Genomic DNA, 25,216 nt, shown 5'->3' with positions numbered 1-25,216 from the left:
GTGGAGTGAAAAGAACTATAGTTGGCACTATAGTCAGGAGAGCAGAATGAGTTACAGTTCTAACATGTATCAGCTGTGTAGATTTTGAGTTTTACCACTTCTTATGTGACTTTGGACAAGTCACTTAACCTCCCTGGACTTCATTTTCCTCATCTGTAAAAAGAGGGGGTTAGACAAGAGGTTTCTTCCAGTTAAAAAATGTGTGATTTTCTTTTTAAAGGGCTTCTCTAACATTTATTTCCCTCATCTGTAAAATGGGCATAATAATACTTGCATCACCTTCCTCACTTTTTAAAATATCTATTTTTGTCTCTCCCTCCTACTGCCCCCTCTCATCTTCAACAATAAGAGAGAAAAATAAAACCCTCATAATACATATGCTATAAAATAATATATGTAAAGCACTTTCTTTATAAAACTTAAAGTGTTATATAAATGCTTCTTCCTCCTTCTCCTCTTCTTCCTCTTCCTCCTCCTCTTCCTTTTCCCTCATCTTCCTCTACCTCTCCTTTTTCTTCTTCTCTTCCTCCTTCCTCCTCCTCTTCTTCATTTCTTCTTCTCCTCCTCCTTCTCCTCCTCCTTCCTTCCTTCCTGCTTTCCCTCCTTCCTTACTTCTCCTCCTCCTCCTCCTCCTCCTCCCCCAAATGCTCTGTTGGACAAGTAAATAGATCTAGGAGATTTGCTGTGCTGTTGGTAGTCAGGGCAGCTGCTTCAACCTGATTTTGGAGCCCTTTGTGTACAGGAAGGGGCTCCCCCCTTGTCTAGGTCAGAGGATGAAAAAGTAACCAGAAAGTCAGGCAGGGAAGAGGGAGTGAAGGTGGCCCTGAAATTAGTGATGCAGTGACAGAGATTATCAATTAACTGAACTGGTGGGAGAGAACATTTAAGGCAAGGGGGAAGGGAAGGAAGGACAAAGCTAAGATCAAGTAGGTGGAGAATACCTGGCTGAGGTCCAAAGCAGAATTTTACAGAAGCAACCATTCCAGAGGGCAACACCGGAAATCACAAACAAAATTGGAGAATAAACAATCCAAAACAAAACCTAAATTAAGTTGAGGGTGAAACCAGATATTCCCAAGGGCAATGATCTGAAACTGGAGGTTGGAGGATGAGCCAAAAGTCCTAAAACTGTAAGGAGCTCTGCATGGTACACAGTCAAGAAAATGGCATGGAAAGGGACAAGCATAAAGGATTGGCAACTAATTGACTGTTGACCCCAAGGAATCAGCTGAAGGGTATAGCACCCTGCAAAGAGTACTCACTTTGGAATCAAGGGAACTGGGTTCAAATCCTGCTTCTAGTCCCTCAGTTTGCTTAACTGTAACATGAGGGGGTTTGGATGAGCTTTAAAGACAGGGGTGTGCTGCAAACAACTAAATTTTTTTGGGTTGAATGTTTATACCTTGGAAACTGGCAAACGTATAAATCAGCGTTTGATTTACTGTTTTGTTGATTGTCTAAACTTGAGTAAGTGATGGAGAAAATGTCAACAATTCAAATTAAACTTAAAAATGTATCTGATACACTCCCCTCCATCCCACCCCAAAGAGCTGGTTGCTAAACATTTACCAACAAACCCCTCCCTGACTTTAAGATCTCTTCAAACTCTAAATGGATGAACCAATGATTGTGTGCTTTTAGTATGCTAGCTATATATTCTCTTTGCTCAGCTGCACCTGCGTTAATAAGGCTTGGCACAAAGATGCCTTCATGCCAGAACCTGAACAGCTACAGGTGAAGGCTAGGCAGAAATGAAAAAACGAAAACAAACAAAATGGGACCAAGGGTTTGTCCCTATCAGAGAGTGCTGGAGGTAACATAAGGAGATTAAATCTATAAAATTAGCTAGAGAAGGAAATGGCAAACCACTCCAACATCTTTGCCAAGAAAAACCCAAATGGAGTCATGAATAGTCAAACATGACTGAACAACACTGAGCAACAAAGGTGCTAAAACTTACTTGAGATAAGTTTTGGATGGAGCAAAGGATTCCAAAGACAAAGGTAAAGAGGGAGAGCATGGCACTTTCCATATATGGGGACAGTCAGCCTGTGCAAAGGCTCAGAGGTGGGAGGTCACATTTATAAAATATGTGTATAACAGGGCTTGGAACCTCATGAAGCACAAATAAGGATCAGCCTATTGAGGCCATCCCATAAAATAGGTGCTAAGTTGCCCTGGTCATTTCATTTTTAAGGTTCACTGAGTGAGTTCTCCTCCCGGTTTAGTGGCTAATTACCCTCTAATAGACAAACAGACTTAGTTCAAAAGAAAGCAAACAGGGATGAGCCCTGAACTCATGCAAAATGTAGTTTCCCTGATTATCTGTTAATTGGGTCTATATTTGCTTTGTCCAAAGTCACGATTGCTACTCCTGCCTTTTTTACTTCAGCTGAAGCATAATAGTTTCTGCTCTAGCCCTTTATTTTAACTCTGTGTGTCTTTCTGTTTCAAGTGTGTTTCTTGCAAAAAACTTATTGTTGGTTTCTAGTTTCTAATCCAGTCTGTTAACTGCTTCCATTTCATGGGTGAGCTCATCTCATTCACATTCAGTTATGATTTGTAACTGCAGATTTCCCTCTATCCTATTTTTTTTCCTGATTATACTTCTCTTCTTTTTATCTTGTCCTTCCTCAAAAGTCCCTTTGGCCACTCTCCTTTATATCTGCCCTCCCCTTTATAGCCATCACCTAGTTCTCTTTTCCCCTTCCCCTTCTATTTCCCTGTTGGATAAGATAGATTTTTACACCCAACTGAGTGTGTGTGTGTGTGTGTGTATACATATAATATATATATATATATTCTCTTTGACCCAATTCTGATAAAAGTGAGGTTTAAGCATTGCCTGCCTCTCCCATTTTCACCTCCTTTGTAAAAGCTCTTCCTTATTTATACCATGCCCTCTATGTAGACTCCTAATTGCCCTAATAATGATGAAGTTCTTAGGAGTTACATGTATCATCTTCCCATATAGTAATGTAAGCAGTTTAACTTTATTGGGTTCCTTATGATTTTTCTTTCCTGTTTACCTTTTTGTGTTTCTCTTGAGTCTTGTGTTTGAATGTCAAATTTCTATTCAGCTCTGGTCTTTTCATTAAGAATGCTTGAAAGTTCTCTGTTTCATTAAACATCCATTTTTCTCCCTAAAAGATCATACTCAGTATTGCTGGGTAGTTTGTTCTTTGTTGTTATCCCAGCTCCTTTGCCTTCCAGAATATCACATTCCAAGCTCTCTACTCCTTTAATGTGGAAGCTGCCAAATTTTGTGTGATGCTGACTGTGGCTCCATGATATTTGAATTATTTCTTTCTGTTTGCTTGCAATATTTTCTCCTTGACCTGTGAGCTCCAGAATTTGGCTATAATATTCTTGGGAGTTTTTATTTGGGGATATCTTTCAGGAGATAATCAATGGATTCTTTCAATTTCTATTTTACCCTCCTGTTCTAGGACATCAGGGGAGTTTTTCCTTTATAATTTCTTGAAATATGATATCAAGTTAATTCTTAAATTGATTTATTTTCCATGTCCATTGTTTTTTTGATGAGATATTTCACATTTTCTTCTATTTTTTATTCTTTTGATTTTGTTTTATTGTTTCTTGATGTCTCATGGAAGTCATTAGCTTCCACTTGCCCAAGTCTATTTTGAGAAATTTTTTTTCAATGACCTTTCATACCTCCTTTTTCATATGGTGTATTCTGTTTTTTTAAAGTATTATTTTCTTTAGTACTTTTTGTGTCTCTTTTACCAAGCTGTTAATTCTCTTTTCATAATTTTCTTGCGTCATTCTCATTTCTTTTCCCAATTTTTCCTCTACCACTCTTATCTCTTTAACTCTTCTAGAAATTTTTGTGGACTTACATCCAATTTGCATTTTTTTTCTCTTTGAGGCTTTGTTTGTAGCTGTTTTCTCCTTGTTGTTTTCTTCTGAGATTGTATCGTGGCCTTCTCTGCCTCTGTAGTTGCTTTTCATGTTCAAGTTCTCTTTTCTTGTTATTTGTTCATTTACCAGCCTATTTCTTAAATTTGAAATTTATGTTAAAGTTACCTAGGGGTGGGGAGGTGCTGTGCCAAGCTTCAGGAGGGGCCTCTGCTCCCCCGAAGCTACAAGTTCTAGTGTTCCTCTCTACTTTGGAATTGTGACCAATTCCCCTGCTCCCTTGTGACAGATCGCAAGCACTCTTCTCCATCCTGGAACTATGACCCAGAACTGCATATGGGTAATAGAGGTTCCAGTCAGCACCAGCTGCAGCCAGTGCCAGGAAAGGGTCCCCTGTAATCTCCTTCTGACAAGTTGTTCTTACTATTTGCTGTCCCCTTACAATTTCTGGACTGAGAGCTCTTTAAGCTACTACTACAGCTGATATGACAGCCTCCAAGGCCCACCACTGGTGGTGCTGCTGCTGCATACCCTCTGGCAACCCCTGCCCCAATGTTACAAACCTCTCCTGCTGATCTCCTAAGCTGTCCAAGGCTTGAAAAATGTCTCACTACCTTTTGTTGATTCTACTCTCCAAAATTTGATTTGAAGCATTAGTTTAAAGTTGTTTGGAGGGGAATGCTGGGAGAGTTCTTTTGGGTTGCTGTCTCTATTCTACCATCTTGGCTGTGCCCCACCTATTACATTAAAAAAAAATCAACATTCTTTTTTTTTTTTAATTTTGAGTTCCAAATTCTATCCCTCCTCCGACTCCTTGAGAAAGCAAGCAGTATGCTGTTAGTTATACATGTAAATTCATGCAAAACATATTTCTATGTTAACCATGTTGCAACAGAAAACACACACACAAATAAGAACAAATAAAGAAAGTGAAAAACGTATAATTCAATCTGCACTCAGAGTTCGTCAGTACTCTATCTGGAGGTGGATAGCATTTTTTATCATGAGTCTTTTGGAATTGTCTTGGATCATTGTCTTCATCAGAGTAGCTAAGTCTTTCACAGTTGATCATCATTGCAATATTGGCATTATTGTGTACAGTGTTCTCCTGGTTCTGTTCACTTCACTTTGCTTCAGTTCATAGAAACTTCCTAGGTTTTCCTGAAGCCAACCTACTTTGTCATTTCTTATAGCACAATAGTCTTCCGTCACAATCTTATATCACAACTTGTTCAGCCATTCCCCAATTGATGGGCATAATAGAGGATATTTTAACAGGACATCACTGACAGTGAATATAGCACCCACCCAGAGGGAGTTGGGCAGTTCCCTAAAGGACAGTCCTGTGAGCCTGCATGTTGTGTATAATAAGGGAGACCTACTCCTGATTGTTGGAGAAACTCTTGGGAGAGAAAGCTGAAAGGGAGGAGAGAGAGAGAGTGCAGAGACGGGCAAGGAAAGGGAAAGCACAGACTTGAATGGCCAACAGAAGACCCAAGAGCCACAGGCATGTAAGGAAATCTGGCACCCCAACAAGCCCTTTGATTCTCCATGCCTGTACCCACAGAGATTGTTAAAAGTGACCTTCTAGAGTAAGACCATCCTCTCCTTGGGTAAGCTGAGATTTTGTCTCACTCAGGAACCAGAGCCCCTCTGTCTCTGTTGTATTCTATCACCTAAACTAATCTGTATAACTTCCTCAATTACTGTGTTTCTTCTTGCTTTGATAAATGTCTGCCCTTTATTTTTTATTGTCCTTTGTATTTCCATTTCCTGTTTTGTGTCCAGGACACTCTGCTCCTTCCCAGTTTGACGTTATCACTTCTCTTTTGCCCAAGAGTCAGAAAAGGGAGAATTTCTTAAGGATAAAATCTAGCCTCTTTTCTATTCTCCATCTCATCCTGTTCCAGGTATAATATCAGGGATCACAAGAATCCTTCCCTTCTGCTATACAGAAAGTGTGTGTGTATGTGTGTGTGGGTGAATCTCAGGGGTAAGTGGGGGAAAGGGTGGCTTACCCTCGTGGTTTGTGTAGTGCTAAATCCACTCTGGCTGTCTTGGAGTAGGAAAGGTAGCCAAAGAAGCTGGGTGAGAAAGTTGGGTAAGGGAGCCAGGCCAGATGATCTTGGTCCCAATAAACTAACTTTCTCTTGGAAGTTCTACAGACATTAGGAGCCGTATTTCACCACCCACTGGCAGCCTCAGCTATATTCAGGGGCCCACGAACATTAAGCTCATCTCTAAGACAGCGGGGCAGTGCTTAGATGACATATCCCAGAGGTTTCCAGACCGAGAAGCCGTAGTTGACTTACACCAGAACATCCGGAAGACATTTGCTCAGTTTAAGGAGGAGGTAGGCTCTGATCTATGATCCTTAAACCTCAGCCCAGGGCTATGGTTGATGTGGCCATGGCTAGGGATTTAATAGTGAGGGGAGGGGGTTGGAATGGGTACCATGCTCCAAGAACTTCTTGTGAACCCCACATTATTCTACTGCTTGCCCTCCCTCCATCCCAGGTCATGGTGAAGTGGGGATGGGAAGGCAGGAATGTGCTGGAGCCAGCTCAAACTCAATTATTAAAATTTTCAGTGTGAACATTTGCACCTCAGAATTTGGTGAATGCTAGAAATCAGGGCTTGATTTGTTATTTTGTTGACTGTCTAAACTTAAAAGAGCTATAGAGAAAATGTTAGTAAAGAAGATTAAAGCTAAAGTGTGTCACGGGTACATTGTTTTTCTGGAGAGCCAGCTGTTAAACTTTTACCAGAAGGCTTCTGAGGGTAGGTATACACATCAAAGATGAAGTGCAAAGGGGCAGTTGGTTTGAGTAGAGGGAGGAGGGCTGGGCCCTGACCCTGCAATCAACTGGTACCTTCTCTGTTTCAGGTAGACGTGGCTGCCTTAGGGCTTCTGAGCCTTGGCCTCAACAAGGGGGATCGGCTTGGCATGTGGGGCCCTAACTCCTACGAGTGGGTGTTGATGCAACTGGCCACTGCACAGGCTGGCATCATCCTGGTGAGGAAGGGGCACAGCCAGGATGAGTGTCCTGGAGGGAGGAGGAGGCCTGAGGATGGAATGGAGAGTCCCCAAGGTTGGGAGACCTCTAACAAAAGCAACTTTTGGCGAAGCCTGGAGAGTGCTCAGCTGGGAAACCTTGGTTTAAATCCAAGATCTGAAATGGATTTGCTGTGTGACCTTGGGCAAGTCCCTTTTCCTCTCCAGGCTTTAGCCCTTTCTTCTCTAAAGTGAGGCAGTTGGACTGAATGTTCTCTCTCTCTCAGGTTCCTTCAAGGTCATTATGTGATTATGCGATTACATTGTTGGATATAAGACTTCACCAGTGGTTACAGGTCTCAGACCTTGTTTTGGGCCTGGCCACTTTGACACAAAAGGGTTCATATCTTGGAGATCCCGGTGTTCTCTCTGGGGCCACAGGAGGGGAAGGGAGGGATAAGACTCCCTTCCTGAGCACAGCAATGAGCGAGCCATCTGGGTCTTTGCTTGGGGAGAGCTGGGGGCAGGCAGCCTTTGTACCTGGTACAAAGAGTAACATTTCTGGCTTGTCCTCTCAACAGATTTCTGTGAACCCTGCCTACCAGTCCCAAGAGCTAAAGTTTGTTCTTGAAAAGGTACAAGTCCCTTGGGGATGATGCGGGGGGAACTCCCTGGGAGTGAGGAGGGGGATAGGTGCAGAAGAAGGTGCTCTGGCTATGAGCTCTGCCCCTGAAGCAGAGGGGCTGCATATCTCAGCTGGTGCCAGTGTCTCATGGGGAAAGGCTGTGCCCTAAGTCCATTGCTGCCTTCAGACCTTATGGAGTAATTTGGAAGGAGTAGCAGGTACCCTTTTTTCAGTCTGGTGAGTAGAAAGTGGGAGTGGGGAATCCAGTCTCAAGGAAGCAACCACAGTTTGGAATGGAAAGAACAGGAAATCAGAGGGCCCGGGTTTGAATCTTTGTTGTTCACTCCCTGGGAGACCTTAGGCAAGTTTCTTATCCCCATGGGCCTCAGTTACCTATGTAAAATGAGGGGTTTGGATTAGATGATCATTAAAATTAATTCTTGCTCTACATTCTGTTAGCCTCTCCTGAAAGGTTGGGAGATGAGAAACAGGACTGAGCAATTTGGGTAGCCCTGTGGGGTAGGAGTAAGACTTGACTGGGTAGCAGCTGGCTAGGGGCATGGAGGTTGGGGAGGTTGCTTATGGTATAGGGGAACCTATATATATGAGGAAGCTCTATCTACAGAGCACCCTTCAAGGATGGGTGACCATCCACTGGGTGACCCTGGCACCAAATCTAGGGTTTCCCAGGGACTCAGCATGATGTGGATATGGGGTTTTACCTTCTCAGGTGGGCTGCAAAGCCCTTGTCTTCCCCACCAAGTTCAAGACACAGAATTATTATAATATTCTGAAGGAGATCTGCCCAGAGCTGGAGACGTGCAGTCCAGGGGCATTAAGGAGCAAGAAGTAGGTGTAGTATAGGAGTTGGAAAGGATGGGGTGGGGGGGGAGAGAATGGGAGGCTTGTTGGGCCCTAACACTGTGATTCCAAGCTCCAGGACAAGTCAACTCCATTCCTACTGAGTCTTTCATCCCACCAAGATTCACCCTCCAACAAGGAATGGGGCTGGTGAGTCTTCTGTGGTCCCACCCTCCCCAGGCTCACCAGAATCTCACTGCTCCTCTCTTACCCTCCCCTGGCTCAGGCTTCCAGACCTGACCACAGTCATCATCCTGGATTCCAAATTGCCTGGAACTCTACATGTGAATGATGTACTACAGGCTGGGAAAGCTGCCCAGATGACCCAGCTCAGGGACGTCCAGAGATCATTGTCCTGCCATGACCCCATCAATATCCAGTTCACCTCGGTAGGATAAAGGGTTGGGGGCCTCAAGCCCAGTGCCTCCCAGACCCAGTCTTATGGTCTTTGTTTAGGACCCCAGCCACCCCACCCCCCCAAAAGGATGTACATGGTGTCGCTCTTCCTCTGAAATTCACATCCACTCTATTGCCTTCTGGGAAAGCCCTGTGCATGGCATAGGGGTGACATTCTGGAAAATTCCTTCCTTATCTCTGGGATATCCAGACTGACAAGACCTTTGCATTGCCAGGGAACAACGGGAAGCCCTAAGGGAGCCACACTTTCTCACTACAACATTGTTAACAATGCCAACCTGATAGGGGATCGGCTGAATCTTCGCAACAAGGTAAAGAGTGGGAAGGAGAGGGGAATGGAGACGAGATGAAGGAGCTTTTTAGTCTTGGGAGTTGGGAGCCCAAAAACAGTATTTGGTATGATTAGGAGGAGGAAAGGTTGATGGGGCAGGTTACAAAAAAGATTGGCTTTGGAGTCAGGGGTCCTGGGTTCAGATCTTGACTCTATTGCTCATGTCCAAATCCCTTAATCTATGTAAGCCTCAGTTTCCTCGTTTAGGTTGGAGTATATTACCTCTATGGTCCCTTCTAGCTCTTATGCCTATGACCTTAGGATGGAATTAAGCAGTGTCCTCCCCTCCAGGGAGAGGTTTCTAGGGGTTTAGCCCTAGCCTTGGGCCCTGGGGCCTAACCTGACTCTTTGGTCTATTTGGGATTGCAGGAGTCCCGGTTGGTCCTTCCTAGCCCCCTCTACCATTGCCTGGGCTCTGTGGGGGGCACGATGGTGTCCATGCTGTATGGTGTCACTCTCATCTTGTCATCTCCGAGTTTTGAGAGCAAGAGGGCGCTGGAAGCTATCACTCAGGAGAGGTGGGCACCTGAGGCCATGTCCCTCCATCTCCTACCCCATGACCCATCCTTAGAGCAGATATGGTCTCCTTTCCCATTGGCCCTATTTACTGAAGTCCTTCTGGCTCCTTATACCAGCTGATTCCTGCTCTGTCTTCCCTGGGATTTCCTTCTTCTTCACCAAGGGGCCCCAGCTTGATGTGGGAGGGGACTTAAAGAGAGGTCCAACCTTGGTCATCAAATATTCTTTCTCCTTCTCCTCACCCATAGTCAGGTGTAGTGACCCTTTTCCCCTCCTAACAAACAGATCTGGCACTGGGGGTTCTGTATATTTCTGGTCATTTTAGGGACCTAGAGAGAGGGCTATGGAAAATGAAGGGGAGGGCACCCCAACTTTCAGTCCTGATTCTAAGGTCATCCCCTTATACAGGGCCACAATGATCTATGGCACCCCTACGATGTTTGTTGACATGCTGAACCAACCTGATTTTTCCTGCTATGACTTTTCGACCCTTCGAGGAGGTTGGGGGTGGGGGCCAAGGGTTGGTGGGTGCAGGGGTTGGGATAGCCTTATCCTGCTTTCTTGTGGATTGTAATGCTTCAGGGAGGGAGGGATAGTTGGGGAAGCAACTATTGCCCTGAACCTCTTTTCCCCCAACCCTGGGAAGTGGGTGGTGCACAAATGTGGGAAAGGGTCCTGGGTCCCTTCCTTCCCTGGGATCCAGTCCAGTAACAGCCCAATGTGTGGTATGTAGGATGGTATGGATGATAGACAGGTGCAGGGTTTGATGGGGGAGTGGGCAGAGGGAAGAGGAGAGGGTGAGTTGAGAGTGAGTGCTATCTCTGATTCAGGTGTGATTGCGGGGGCCCCAGTCCTCCCAGAGCTCATGAGAGCTATCATCGAGAAGATGAACATGACAGAACTGACGGTGAGTTTTTCCAGGCAGGGATGAGATCCCTTGGGTTCTGGGATCTTCAATATGGACTTTGTAGGTGGGTGAGTGGGTGACTAGACCAGGGCTGAGGGCAGACCTGCTGGGCAAAGGGTAGTGACTGGAGGGCGGGGTAGCAACCAGGGAGATAAGGGGAAGATGGCTATGTCTTCATATCCAATGCTTGAACTGGAAAACAGACATACAGAAAAATAAAATTTGCTCTCTTCAGAGGATGGGAAAGTCACTGACACAGGTGAGAGATAAAGAAATATTATACATATGTATTTATATAAATCTGGGATAGAGAGAAATATAACATAGGAAGGACCAGGTCAGCAAAGCACCGGTATCCTGCCGGAGATTCCCGAGGGCAGGGCCAAGGGGGAAGAGGCTCTTTCTCCATGGTAGGGCTGTAAAGAATTAAGGATGAACCCTTTGGGTGGAGTGTGAGTGGAGAGAAATAGGATTTCTGCTTTCTAATTTCAGAGGACAGGTGATAAGGGAAGGATGGTGATAAATGTATGGGCTGGTCACCCTGACTTTAGACTATCTCTCTATCAGGGATAATCTGGGATGGAGAGTAGAAATGATGGTTGTTGAAGAACTCTCTGGCCCAGCAGGCCATCCACCCTGAGTATCCAGGGATAGATAGGTTTCTATCAGCATAGGGGTAGGAGGAGAGGATGGAGTTGACTGGGAGTAGAGAGAGGAATCAGTACAAAGAGGCTGGTCACTGGGACTGGCCAGATCAGAACCTGATGAGGGATGAGGAGCTATGATCAAAGTAAACAGGGACCCAGGATAGGGAGCTGAGACAAAAAATGGGAAGTCCTCAGAGAACTGTGTCAGAGGTAGAGCCCTCCCCAGAGAGACCTCCCAAGGATGGACCCCCTCCCTGCTAAAAAGAGAAGGTTACCTATCCTTGAGCTATATCCTTTTGTCCAATGGGCCAGTCACTCTTTGGTATCTTGGGTTACATTTCCCATTTTCTCCTCTCCCACTGGACCCAGCTCCTCCAACCCCCTTAGGCCCTGCTGCCAAGTGATGGAAGTGAATGAGAGAGAGGGCCTTCTCACTAACCCATGCCCAACTCCACTCCCTCACCATGCTTTATTACCTGTTTAATGGCGGCTGGCTTTCTTAGATCGCTTGGTTGGGAATTTGCAGCCTCGGAAGGCTGCTGTCTCCCGGATGTGCTGACCTCGGAACTTAGTGGGAGATGCACATGTCGCATCAGGGCGTGAAGCCTTGGCCTCCAGCCACCTGGCAGGGCAGAGAGAGTTGGTAGGGGCCAGAACTAGAGGGTAGTGGCCTGCACGAATGTCTCAAGATGCTAGGACATGCTTATTTGGGCATCGTAAGTGTAGGAATGGGGGAGGGGGAGAGTCTTTCAGTTTTCTGCTCTAAGGACTGAAGAGAGTAGATGAGTAGGAAGATCTACTCCTGAAGGCAAAGTTTCCTTCTAATCCTATTTTTTCCTTCTGAAGGTCAAAGGAAAGGAGTCAGTTTCCCTTATTTCCATCCCACCTTCCCCTGAGCCAGGGCAGGAGTTTCATGCCTATACCCCAGACCAGAAATTGGAGGCAGGGTCTCATCTAATCCCTAATATTTAGGGAAGAGTTTCACCTTCTAAGGCCGTGGAGCTGGCAGGTGCACTTCCAGGGATTGTTGGTCAGGGTCAGTGTCTCCAAACCATCAAAAGGGAAATTAGAGGGCAGCTGGCTCAACCGGTTGTTCTCCAGGTGGACATGCTTTAGGGTGGTCACACCCAAGAAAGCACCGTCGGAGAACTGAAGGGAAAGACAGACAGTGGTTATTTGAATCTGGTCCCCTGATCTCCACCTTCTTTTTTTACTCAGAGCCCTTAGCTGTGGAGTATGGCTTTTCCACCCTTTATTCCCACCCCTTATTGGCTTTGAGATCAGAATCATTTCTTACCACTACCTTTTGGCCCAATGCCACAGGGCATGGAGTTGGGGGGCAAGAAAGTAAGCAGACTTTGTGCCCAAATGTTCAGGGCTTTTGAATGCAAAACCTAGGAACCATTCAGTGGGGGAACCACTACATGCACATACACTTGAGATTTCCTCCATTACTTGGTATAGATTTTGTCTGGGTCTGAGGGCTCATGTCCTGGGCCCAACTATCTTCTTGGCACCCTTCTCTAATCTAGCTGCTGTTTCCTATTCCCAGGCTAACATTGCCAGAGGCCCTAGAATCTCTGGACAAATGGAAATGTCAAAACTCTCCTACATGGATGAGTTGCCCATGTTGCACTCTTGCTCTGAGGGGGAGTAGAGGGAGTTCAAGCTTGAGCGGAAGTGGTGGAATTCAGATAAGGGGCATTAGGGAGCTTCTGAGGACCAGCAACCATTTCCACTAGCCAAAAAGCTGCATGATCAGCTAGCTGCAATGGATACCCTATCTCCAAGGCTGGAAGCCCCATCCAGACCTGCCTCCCTCCCTTCTACCACATGTCTCACAATATTTCCAGCTCCCCGCCCCAATCTGTTGTTAATGTTGGAGTTTAGGACATAGGCTTGTCCTGTTTAAAGCCCTCCCATCTATCCTGATGCCTTTGCTTCCTCCATCCTGATGCTCTCACCAGGCAGGGCCGGCATCCACCCCAAGTCTCTTTGCCCAGCCCTCCTGGCCCCAGACTGATTTTCCACTCTTGTGAGGAGGGAACCCTCCCCTGTGCCTACAGGGCTCTTGGAGGTCTGGCCAAAGCACTTCATATTGGCCAAATTCATATTGACCAAAGCAGGGAGGTAGCTCCTTGGTTCTCAAGGCTTGGGGACAACTGAGCATTTAGCTTTCACTGCTGTCCTACTTCCTTCGATCCCCAATTTTGTACCCTAGGCTCCAAGTGGGTAAAGATGAAGGGCCGAAGGCTTACAGGAACAGGATATCTTAAATCAGGAAGGACCATCTATTTTAGAAGGCTTTTCATTATAGGAAGGGGGTTTTCCAAGAAGTGTCACAGTCAGTGTTAAAGGAAACTGAGGCAAGTCTAGAGGCTTAGGGGCAATTAGCATGGTATAGTGGGAAAGAACATTGGATTTGGAGTCAGAGAAGGTACCTCAGTTCAAACCTTCTCTCTTACACTTATACTAGCTTGGCAAGTCAATTGATCAGTTTGAATCTCCATTTTCTCACCTGTAAAATGGACATAATAATGTTTATTCCCACAGAATCAAGAGTTTTGTGAGGACCAATTGAGATAATATTGGAGCTATTATTAATATCGGAACTGTTATTAATCTCTAGTGGGTACAGTGGAAGAATGCTGGATATGAGATTAGGGGAGCTGAGTTGAAATCCTGGGCTTCCGTTTCCTCAACTATGAAATGAGAGTTGGACTAGATGACCTTGAAAGTCCCTTCCACCTCCAAATAGATGGATGATCATAGATTCCCAGACTCCATATGCCAAGGGTTGAGTAGATGATGGTGTTTGTACTTCCTGGGATACTGGAAACAAAGTGCCAAAGACTTTTGGGGATGGAGTGGGGAATCCATGCCCTGTCAGCCCCAATTGTGGCCAAGTAGACACATGAAAAATAGTTGAATTCTGTAGAGAAGAGGGAGATCTGCCAAGAAAGTGCTTCTCTGGGATCCAGGAGCTTTTTAGAGGTGAGAGAACAGTCTCTGCTCATGAAAAAAACAGTTGAATTTTGTGGGGCAGAGGAAGATCTGCTAAGAAAGTTCTTCTCTGGAGTCCAGAGGCTTTTTAGAGGCAAAGGAAATTTCTGCTCAGCACTCGTGCTCCCAATTTGGTTTTGTAGAGCAGGGATTCTGTTCTCTTGTCTCAGCCTCCCTGCCCTTTCCCTTCCCTCCCCACTCCAGTCACCACAGCCCCACCAACACACACACACACACTCCCCTGCCCACAAGGAACAGGGTCTCTTTGTGGGATTGACTCAGCCTAGGTTCTGCAGGAGGGCTCATCAATAAACAAACCTCCCTTTATGGGCTTTTACAGGAGAAGGGTGGGGGGAGGGAGAGAAACCAGAGGGGGAAGGTTTCTTACCAAGATCCAACTGGAAAGGGCAGCCAATTGTGGAAGAGTGAGCTGGTATGGGTACCACCTCAGGCTGGCTCCTAAACTTTTTATAGGCAAGGGTCCTTGGAGGGAAATGTCCAAAAACTATGAATTCTGGACAATGTGAGGGTAGAAAAGAAGAAATCCCAGGCTGGGATGTTGCCTTTCCCATAGGTGCTAGGATGCCAGCCTGGGAGATGGACAGACAGCAGAGTGGAACTATGGGACAGAGGGTGAGAAGGGATGCTGAACCCTAGATTACACTGCCCATCGATTTGGTATCCCAGGAAAGAGATTTTGTGTCCCAAAACCCTGCAAGGGGAGAATGAGGATGGGCAAAAGGACTTGCTCACCTTCTCCAGGTTCATGTTGTCCAGGATGAGGGTCTCCAGGTATCGTCCAAAAGACTGGAAGGCTTGGTCTGGGATTACCTTAAGTGGGTTGTGAGACAATTTTAATTCCTCCACCACTCTCAGCTTGCTCAGGGCAACAATGGGGTATGTGGACAACTGATTCTTGTCCAGGTGGAATTTCGCAAGGTTCTCCACATCGTCCAGGGCTCCAGGCTGCACGGTGTTTAGGGCATTGTCCGACAGGTAGAGCCAGCGCAGGTCCTTGGCTCCCTGGAAGGCTCCTGGGCGCAGCTCTCGGATCTTGTTGCTGCTCAGTTGAAGGATGAAGAGGTTGACAAGAGGGGAGAGCAATCCCCGAGGCAGTTCGCTCACCTTGTTGTGGTCCAGGTAGAGGTAGGTGAGCTCCGTGAGGTCGTCGAAGGCGCCGTTGCGCAACACCCGAATGTCATTGTTGGACAGGTACAGGTAGATGAGCTGTTTGAGGCCTCGGAAAGCGCCGGCAGCCACTTCGCGCACCTGGCAGTGCTGGAGATGCAGAGAGACCAGGGCCGGGGTGGATTTGAAGGAGTTAGCCGCCAGCACCGGGAAGTTGTTGCGCTGCAAGTTGAGCAGCCGAGTCTTCTCAGACACCTTGGGGATCTTGCGCAGCCCCACGTTGTCACAGATGACATGTTGTAGGTCCCCGCCATGGCAGTGGCAGTTCTGGGGGCAGGCGTGCAGGGAAGGCAGGAGGCCAACTAGCAGCAGGCAAAGGCCGACCAGGTGGGCTGGGGGAGCCATGGTCGTTGAAGTGCAGGAACGGAGGAGGATAAACTGGCGGGAGCTGAGTCCTGCAATCAGCCGAGGTCCCCGCCCTATATATGCAGGATCCCAGACCGCAGACGGCTTCAGAAGCCAACTTCCTACGTGGAGCTGTCGAGGCTTAACCCCCTCATGTCTGGAGACGCATCTCCTCCCAGGATGGAGGGAGACCCAAGGGCTCTTCCCAATTACCCTGGTTCACTTTATCCCTGAACCCCTTTGCCTTTTCTCTTCCCCATCCCACTCCACAACAGAGCTGGCAGTATGCCTGTTACTGGAAGGGATGGGGGTAGAATGCGACGGGTCCTAGATGCCTCTTAAAGGACCCCAGATTCTTTCCAGATCCTCCACTAGGTGATTGCTGAGCCAGGACCCGCTGGAGGAAGGCAGATAGTGGGAAGGTGCCCGGGGAGAGTATGTATGGGTCTAAGTCTGGGGTTGGAGAAAGGGGTGCTATGAAAGGGTGTGTATTTCTGGGACTTTTCCTGAAGTTTGAGATCGGCTCCCCCCTTCCCATCCCTCCTCTCCCTCCTTCTCCTCCTTCCTAGTCGCCTGGACCTTGGCCTGGCGCCTAAGACCCTGCAGGGATTGCCGTCGGACCTAGCGGTTCTCAGCTGCCCACTAGGGCACGCCGCGTTAATAGAGCCCTTGTGCCGCCCAGACGGAACGTGAGAGAGGCTCCAGTGTCCAGCTACCCAGCTAGCCTGGGGCGGGACAAACCCCAGAGTCTGCCGCACCCCTTGGGCGGCCAAACTCTGCAGGCGGTTCCCTATAGTTTGTACTTTTCCCAGCTGCTTGCAGCTTATAGCCACTTTTTCCGACAGCTGGATTTGGAAAAGCAGAAACTCCAGTGCTTGTTTGCCTATGCGGATGGGTACACACAGAGCAGGTCAACGCTAATGCCAGCTACCCGTGTGCAGAAAGATACAAATAAGGACTTCCATACCCACCATCCATCCCAACACAGTTTGCAAAAAAGCTAGAAAAAGGGATCCTTGAAGTGCTTCTTAGCCCTCAAATCAGCAAGCATTTTCCACCACGTCCTAAACCTAATCCTGGGATCTCTGTTTCCACCTGGGTTCTTTCTTGAGGTGGCTGGTCAGCGGGGAGTGAGAGTGGGTTCATTGCAGGCAATGCCTGCCTGAATCCCGGATTCTGACCAGGACAAGGTGTTGATGCTGATGGGGAGGGGTACCGGAGATGGGGGGTAGGGGAGAGGGGTCTCTACCCAGGGTTGTTTCCTGGGGAACCTGGAAGGGGTTAACAAGAGTCGGACCAGGTCAGGTAGCAGGATGATAGATTCCACTGGGAATGTGGAAGGTGCCCCCTACTCACCCTCCCCAATCCCCTACCAGTCCCCAAGATCTCCCTGTGTTTTGCCAGCCACTGTGTCCGGATTCCTGCGGGCAGGGGAGAGGCTGTCCGCTCAGTGTGTGTGTGTGTGGGGGGGGTTGATGGGCAGTGGATCCAGCTCCAGCCCAAGCTCCAGCCTGACTGGCAGGGGGGCACAGCCAGGGAGAGAGTAGGGAAGGAAGGAGCCTGGGCATGGAGGTCTAGCCAGGTCCCAGTGGTGCCCGCTCCATGCCAGCCGCCGGGTGAAGAGGGGGGCAGACTCCAGCAACAAAGGGCCTGGTGTCTCAGCACTCGTCTGGGGAGGCGCCCAATGCTGAGAGGCAGAGGGTATCTAGAAGTATGGGAAACCCAGTCTCCTAGTTCTATATCCTGTGTCTAGGTGTGTAGTCCCTCTCTTTCAGACCCCCTGCTCCGTCTTCTGGCAACTTAATCTCTTCTCCCCTCCACCCTCTAATTCCCCAACTCCGGATAGCGGAACTTTTCCTGTCCCTCTCTTTGTCTTGTGTGCCAGGTCTGCTTTCTGGTTTTCCTATTCCCTCTCCCCACCACCACTTCTGGCTCCTCCCGAGCTGGAACAGGAGACAGCTGGAGCACTGAGGTTCTTAATATCCTCATTTTGGATATTTATTTTATTTTTATGATCCTAAATTCACAGGAAACTGCTAACCTTCCAGGGCCCTGGAGCTGTCCAGGGCAGGGGCCCTCCACCCCAGGGCTCTTTGGCCAGGGTAATGGCTAGGGTAGAGGTGTGTCTCTTGGTCAGTTCCCAGGTCCTGTTCCCCACCATCACCCCCCTCACACACACGAACACACCCCACATACACTCCAATCAAGAACGAGGCTGGTTTTCTCATCAGGTTTTATTGGCATCTTTGGAGTTTGTGAAGGGGGAGGCACTGTGGCCGGAAACCAGCAAGGGGGGTAGGGAACCGAGGGACAGCGGGTGAGAGGTATGCCCCTGAGTTGATGGGACTGTGGCTACTTTGGGTAAATAAGGAAACTAAGGGATTTAACCAAGGTACCAGAGGCTGTTTAAGGTTGTCTGGGACTCCCGCCGATTAGGTTTAATAATTATCTAGCTCCTTTGTCTCCAAGACTTGATTACTGCTTCACTTTTCTTCATGTCCCCTCCATCCTTTGCCTCTTATGAGTTCCCTAGCCCTCTTATGAGGAACTTAAAAGGAATATGGCCCCTCCCACCACCACCACGCACCTCTCCATAACGCTTAGTCTTCCCAAGATGCCTCTCCCCCAATTAAGTCCCATTTCCCAACTCTATAGGTTGCTTATGGGACCACAGAGAACAGTCCTGTGACCTTCATGAACTTCCATGATGACAGCACAGAAAGGAAGACATTCACGGTGGGCAAGATTATGCCCCACACAGAGGTGAGCACCCCAATTCATAAGATCATATATTTAGACCTAGAAGGGCCCTTAGATGCCATGTAGTCCAAATCCCTTATTTTGTATTTGAGGAAACTGAAGTATAGGGAAGATAAATGACTTGCCCAAAGTCTCAAAGGCAGGTGACACAGCTTGGATTTGAATTTGGGCCTTCTGGCCTCAAATCTAGGACTCCTTCCAATGTACCACACTGTCTTCTCCTGGTATGGTCAGGCCCCCAGTCCACCACACCAATTTCAGCCCTACTCAAATCTAAACAATTCCATCCCCCGGATCCCCATACCTCCATCTGGTGACCAATGAATAAAAGCTCTCCTGTACAAACATTCCTCCTCCCTTACAAAATAACCCCAGCCAGTTTCATTTGGTCACTGAGAAAAACCCACTTCCAGAAACTTCCTGAGCCTGGAAGAATGTTCCCATGTAATTGAAGATGGGCTCTGTTTATCTTCCTCTTCCAGCCTGTGATCAGTGACCAGTCCTGAGAGTTAGACTAGGGGCTAGCCAAAAACAGATTTGGGCTAGGCTTTTTGACCTTCCTCTCTGTCTTGGTCAGGTTATTGCTAGTTTTTTGTTATTGAGTCATTTCAGTTGTGGCCATCTCTTCATGACCCCATTTAGGGTTTGCTTGGCAAAAATACTAGAGTGGTTTGCCATTTCCTTCTCCAGCCCATTTTACAGATGAGGAACTGAGGCAAACAAGGTTAAGTAACTTGCTTGGGGTTACACAGCTAGTAAGTGTCTGAGGCTGGATTTGAACTCAGAAACGAGTCTTCCTGACTCCAAACCCAGTACTCGATCCCCTGTACCACCTAGCTGCCGGATTGTCAGTTTACCTATAGCCTGAATTGCCGCCATCCAGTCTCATTCAAAGAAGCAAAAGAAATGACAAGACTTTCTGTCTTCGATTTGATTTCTTCAGCCTTTCTCTCTCTCCGATCTTAGGCTCCTTCCTTTCACTCCTATTTCCTTCACTTCTCTGAAGTTCTTCATCTTTAACTGGAATGCAAACTTTACTAATGCCTTATAGCACTGGGGGCCTCTCTCAGCCCGAATTATTCCCCCAGGGAGTGATCCTTTAAGGTCACAACTGCCCTTTTTCCAAAGCCACTTCTGCAGGACTCCTTTGCTAAAGATGAAAATTTTGCCTTTCTTTATAGCTTCTAGTTGACATCTTGTGTACTTTGGGCTTTTTTCTTTATTTTGGGGTCACTCGGGAGAGTGGTTTGCAACACTGGTAAACTATCTACATTTGTAGAACACTGCAAAGTTTGTGAGATTCTACGAAGGTTATCTCATTTGAGCCTCCCAGCAACCCTGTGAGGTAGGGGCTGGCTTTCCCCACTTCAGAGCTAACCAAACCTATACATATACATATCTATATACGTGTAGGTGTGTATATATGTGTATATACACATATATGTATATACACATATATACACATGTATAGATTGTGCACACATACACATACACACATACAGTACCAGATAAAGAATCCTTAGCTTAGTGGTAGTTTAATATTTTATGAGGGAGGCACCTAGACTGTGCAGTGGAGAGAATGCTGGCTCTGGAATCAGGAAGATCTGAGTTCCCATTCAGCTTCAGACACTTATTATCTATGTGATCCTGGGCTTATCTCTAAAATGGGGATAACAAGCTGTACCTTCCAGGATTGTTGTATCAGATGACATAATATATTTGTAAAGTGATTTGCAAACCAAAACTTAAAGTGCTATGTCAATTCTAGTTATTATTATTAAAGAACTCTCCCTTATTGTTTACTTTTTCTTCTCAATTTTTTTGTTTCCTCAGGGTCTTTTCTATATACTTTGCTATCTACTTTTACTACCCTAGGCCCTTAATACCTTCTGACCTAGGCTGGTACTATCCTTTCTTCTTTGTCTTTGGCTACTCTAGCCTTAGCTCAGTCCTCTGGTCTTCCCTCCTATGATGAGTTGGGGCTTCTGCCCATTCTTTAATCATGAACTCAGTTCAGTTTGCTCTCCCTCCCTCCCCACACCTTGTCATGTTCACTTGCCCAGGCCCTCCCAGCCCTGAATAAGTTGGGGTTGGGGAGGGTCTGGCCTGAAGTTGTCCTGTGCCAGGCCCAGGTCATGGACCCACAGACAAAGAAACAGCTAGAGATGAACATGCCAGGGGAGCTGTGTATCCGTGGTTACTGTGTCATGATGGGCTACTGGAATGATCCTGAGAAGACCAAGGCCACCATTGATGAGGACAAGTGGTACTGGACAGGGTGAGAGAACATAAGGTGTTAAGCCCAAGAACCAGGGGAGAAGATCTAGATTGCAAAGGGAGAGGAGATAGTCTATGGGAAGGAGAAGGAAGAAAAGGGGCTAGACATCAAGGCCATGGTTCTGAATTGTGATAAAAGCCAAAGAAAGTGGAAAGTTAAACAATGAGGGAGAAGAAAATGGAGAGGAGGGGGAAGGAATGCCAGGATGCAGGGGGAGAGGGTTTTTCTATTGCTAGAGCAGCTGGCAAAGAGCCCCGGGATTTATATGGTCAGCTGGAGGGGTGGGCACAACATCTAAGGGTGTGAAAAACACTGGGTAGGGGCAGCCTAGAGTAGGACCGAGCTGGGAAGAGCTGGGAACTGAGCCCGAGGGTTTCACTACAGGGACATTGCATCAATAGATGAAGAGGGCTATTGCAAGATTGTGGGCCGTTCTAAGGACATGATCATCCGAGGAGGGGAGAATATCTACCCAGCTGAACTGGAAGACTTCTTTCACAAACATCCTTATGTTCAGGAAGCCCAGGTGAGCCACCTTTGACCTCCTGAGGGTACTCCTCAGGGTCAGGGAGTATGAGAGAAGGAGGGGAGGCCTTGGAGTGTCCTCTCAGCCCTCCTTCCTCCTGCCTCATCTCCATATACCAGGTGGTTGGAGTGAAAGATGAGCGGATGGGGGAGGAAATCTGTGCTTGCATCCGTCTCAAGGTTGAGGCAGAAGAACAGATCACCCCCAAGGAACTACAAGCTTACTGCAAAGGAAAGGTAGGTGGTTCGCCCCCTGTCACAGTGAAGTCAGTCAACCAGCATCCATTAAATTTCTACATTGTTCCAGGCACTACATGAAGTGCTGGATATAGCAAAGAAAGAAAAATTACCATCTCTGCTCTCAAGGAGCTCACCTTCTACCTGGTGAGACAATATGCAAATAACTGCATAGGTGCCAGATATGCAGCATAAATGGGAAATGATCTTGGACATGAAGGTATTAGCAGTGGGGGAAGGGGAGACCAGGAAAGGACTCTTGCAGAAGATCAGATTTCAGCTAAGTCTTGAAGGAGGCTAGGGAAACCAGGAGGCAGGGGGAAGAGAGAGCATTCCAGGCATGGGGGTTGGCCATAGAAAATGCATGGATTTTGGAGTTGGGACAACTGACAAAAAGGCCAGGTGGCAGAGTCAAGGAGGGAGAGTATTCCAGGTGAGGGAGTCAGCCAAGGGAAAAGCCCAGAGCTAGGAGATGGAATGTTTTGTGTAAAGAACTGGCAAGGCCAGTGTTTCTGGATTACCAAGTATGGGGGAGTGAAGTATAAGAAGAATGGAAAGATAGAAAGGGACAGGGTTGTAAAGGCCTTTAAAAGCCCCAAAGAGGATTTTATTTTTGATCCTGAGGGCAATAGGGAGCCCCTAGAGTTTCTTGATTAGGAAGGTGATATGCTTAGCCCTGCCCTTTAGGATGGTCACTTTGGCAGCTTAGTGGGGGGTTGAGTACACACCCTCCCCCACCCCCCACCCCCGACCCCCAACAGGGTCCACCCCCATGCTAATAGTTGCCCCTTTTCAAGCTCCTCTCTGCCTTATGCTTCAAGCTTTGGAACTCCATCCTCACTCTCTGGTCTCTGTATCTGCAGATCTCACACTTCAAGATTCCTCGGTACATTGTGTTTGTTAAAGAATACCCCCTCACAGTCTCCGGGAAGGTTTGTAAAGTTGGGGCAGATGAAAAAGGAAAGGAAGAATGGGTGCCAGGAGCCTGGGAGAGGTCATCAAGGATCTGAGGCAATGAGTGTGGGTCAAGGAGGCCTTTGTCATCCAAACTTTTACTCTTCTTTTTCCCTTAGATTCAAAAATACAAACTTCGAGAGAGGATGGAAAAGCATCTGAACCTGTGAATCAAGGGCCAGGGCGAGGAGGCATCCTCTCTACAGCCTGCCTGCATCCCCGCCTCTACCCCACCCTGGCTCCCTACATAACTCCTCTTTAACATCACATAAAGAGGTTCTGTTTTAAATGGATCTTTCAGATGTTTTGAAAAAGAAATCTAAAAGACAGTATCTTCTTTTTTTGGAGAGCAGAAATATTCATAGAATATCGGATAAAGTTTCCCTACTACTCTTAGAGGGAAGGTAGGTGGCACAGTGCATAGAACACTGGTCATGGAATCAGGAATCAGGAAGACTCATCTTCATGAGTTCAAATCTGGCCTCAGACACTTACTAGCTGTGTGACCCTGGGCAAGTCACTTAATTCTATTTGCCTCAGTTTCCTCATCTGTAAAATGAGCCAGAGAAGGAAATGACAAACTGCTCCAGTATCTTTGCCAAGAAAACCCCCCATGGAGTCACATGCAGTGTGAATGAAACAACTGAACAACAACAAACACACTGGTCTCTCAGAAGTCTGGGGATAGGCTGGAGGGGACAGAATTGGTTCAGATGAATAAGGGTTAGCAGCACCTTTCATCTAACACTGGCCAAAGATTGTAAATTTGAACCTCTTCAGTCCAGAGTCTTCTTTCCAGTCTTATTATGCATTATACTCTCCCATGTACATGGTGATCTAGTGACAATGACCTCCTTCCTGTTCTTCTGAGCAAGACACTACATTTCCCAACTCCGGGCATTTTCAGGGGCAGTTCCTCATACCTGGTTTTCCTGGCTTCCTTCAAGTCTCAGCTAAAGTGCCAGAGGTCTTTCCCAGTTGTTTTTCCTAAATCTTAGTTACTTCCCTAATTACCTCCAATTCATCCTGTCTCTATCTTGTTTCTACATACTTGTTTGCATGTTGTCTTCCCCATCAGACTGGGAGTTCCTTGGGAGCAGGGACTGTCTTTCAACTTTCTTTCTATTCTCCGCTGCTTAGCGTGTTCCTGGCACATGGTAGTCACTTAATAAACACTATAATAAATGACTGACTGGCTCAGAGACTTGAAGCAAAGATGCCCCCATTTCACAGTAGGGGAAATTTAGTCTCAGAAGGAGTTTTCCTTTTCCATTTTCCCCTCTCCTCTCAAATACTCCTTTTTTCATGGGGCTTATACTCCAAGATTTCAAATTATCTAGGAGTAATTATAAAAATGCCTGGTACTAGAGAAAAAAAGATAGAGCAGTAGAACACGTGAGCTAATGACAAGCTAGAATCAAATTCAGACAGTAATCTAATGTTTCATAAATCTAGGGTCTCAAAACACTGGAAAAGGGGTCATTCAACAAAAATAACTGTGGGGCAAACTGAAAAACTGAAAGTAGTTTGGGGAAAAATAGGAATAAACCAAAATTTCACAATATATGGCACACAGCAGGAAGAAAGAAAGAAGAAAGGAAGGAAGGAAAGAAGGGAAGGAGGGAGGAAAGAAGGATTTAAGTGCTTACTGCTTATCAGGTACTGAGTTAAACTCTGGTATATGAATGCAAGCAAAAGAAAGACAATTCCTAACCTCAAGGAGCTTATATTTGAATGGGGACAATACACAAAAGGAAGCTGAGAAGTGGAGGAGGAGTGTGTAAAGATACCTGGAAAGGGGCCACGGTTTTTAAGTTTAGAAAGTTAAAAAACTGTCTGGCTGGGGAACTGACTGGCCTGGGTTCTTTCATAAAATGAAACTTCCAAGAGGAACTCACCAAGGGATTAGATGGAGGGGAGGGGTATTTGGGGTGTTTGGATAGCTATTCCAGAGTGAGCAGACATCAAGAATAGTAGGCTGTTGTTGGAGGAGCACTGGGGTTGAGAGAAGTTCCTGGATGAGCCAGCAATAGATGAGGCATGGTTTTGAAGTTCAGAATCTGAAAGAGAAATGGCGTAAAGAGTAAGAGATGGTTACATTTTTCACAACTATGAAGGGGAGGATAATTTCTTAATAAGCTGTGACCTAGAGGAAATTATAAGAAGTAAAAAAAATGAATGAAAATAGAAATCTTTTGCACGACAAACACAATGCATCCAGAATAAGAAAAGAAATAGAGAAGAAAATACTTTTGATAAAATTTTATAGCTCAAATTCATTAGAGTAAGGACATTTTCCAATTGATAGGCTGTCAAAGGATGTGAATAAGTAGTTCTCAGAAGAAACAGCAACAATCACATGGAAATGTTCAAAATCTGTAGAGATCAGAGAAATGTACATTTAAAAAATTATGAGAATCCTCCAAATGTCTATTAAATTAGCCAAGAAAAAAAAGTGACCTGAGGGCCCACAGGTTTACTAGTTGTGTGACTGAGAAAGTCGCTAAATTTCTCTGAACCTGTTTCCTCATCCGTGGAAAGAGTGGTTTGGACTCAGTGCCCCTCTAAATCTCCCAGTTGTACCTGTGGTCCTTTGACTTGGGTTTGAATCTTGGTTCCATCACTTACTATCTTTATGACCTTGGCCAAATCTGTGGTAAGTCAAGAAGCATTTATTAAACACCGTCAGGCATCGCGCTGAGTGCTGGGGACAGAGACCAAAGAATTCTGTCCTTAAGGACT

General features: G+C 46.6%; 2 protein-coding genes across 2 annotated transcripts in view; one reads left to right on the top strand and one right to left on the bottom strand.

The window, feature by feature from the left end:
* Window positions 1-23,676, top strand: part of ACSF2 (acyl-CoA synthetase family member 2) — a 37,073-nt gene extending 13,397 nt beyond the window's left edge. Inside the window, exons 2-16 of the mRNA XM_036757256.1 lie at window positions 6,040-6,235; window positions 6,770-6,898; window positions 7,459-7,512; window positions 8,233-8,351; window positions 8,590-8,752; window positions 8,996-9,091; window positions 9,481-9,629; window positions 10,039-10,130; window positions 10,461-10,537; window positions 18,376-18,483; window positions 20,607-20,758; window positions 21,143-21,284; window positions 21,404-21,520; window positions 22,384-22,452; window positions 22,594-23,676. Coding sequence (XP_036613151.1) covers window positions 6,040-6,235; window positions 6,770-6,898; window positions 7,459-7,512; window positions 8,233-8,351; window positions 8,590-8,752; window positions 8,996-9,091; window positions 9,481-9,629; window positions 10,039-10,130; window positions 10,461-10,537; window positions 18,376-18,483; window positions 20,607-20,758; window positions 21,143-21,284; window positions 21,404-21,520; window positions 22,384-22,452; window positions 22,594-22,644 — 1,714 coding nt within the window. The 3' untranslated portion in view covers window positions 22,645-23,676. The remainder of the gene's footprint in view (window positions 1-6,039; window positions 6,236-6,769; window positions 6,899-7,458; window positions 7,513-8,232; window positions 8,352-8,589; window positions 8,753-8,995; window positions 9,092-9,480; window positions 9,630-10,038; window positions 10,131-10,460; window positions 10,538-18,375; window positions 18,484-20,606; window positions 20,759-21,142; window positions 21,285-21,403; window positions 21,521-22,383; window positions 22,453-22,593) is intronic.
* Window positions 11,665-15,735, bottom strand: CHAD (chondroadherin). The gene is made up of 3 exons (XM_036754039.1): window positions 14,941-15,735; window positions 12,170-12,333; window positions 11,665-11,806 (listed from the first exon to the last, which is right to left on the bottom strand). Exons 1-3 carry the CDS (start codon window positions 15,718-15,720, stop codon window positions 11,665-11,667), a joined length of 1,086 nt encoding a protein of 361 aa, XP_036609934.1. The 5' UTR covers window positions 15,721-15,735.
* Window positions 23,677-25,216: the final 1,540 nt, after the last annotated feature.

This window comes from Trichosurus vulpecula, chromosome 4 (assembly GCF_011100635.1).
Source record: "Trichosurus vulpecula isolate mTriVul1 chromosome 4, mTriVul1.pri, whole genome shotgun sequence".
In the NCBI taxonomy this organism is placed as follows: domain Eukaryota; kingdom Metazoa; phylum Chordata; class Mammalia; order Diprotodontia; family Phalangeridae; genus Trichosurus; species Trichosurus vulpecula.
The sequence above is the reverse complement of the archived record's forward strand: the minus strand, read 5'-3'. Positions and strand labels throughout refer to the sequence as shown.

Coding starts and splice junctions, on each gene's coding strand:
- CHAD (XM_036754039.1), bottom strand. CDS start 15,720: ATGGCTCCCCCAGCCCACCTGGTCGGCCTTTGCCTGCTGCTAGTTGGC. Junction 12,334..14,940: donor ACAACATGAACCTGGAGAAG/GTGAGCAAGTCC, acceptor CTTTCCCTTCAG/TTCTCCGACGGTGCTTTCTT. Junction 11,807..12,169: donor CAGCTCCACGGCCTTAGAAG/GTGAAACTCTTC, acceptor CTGCCCTGCCAG/GTGGCTGGAGGCCAAGGCTT.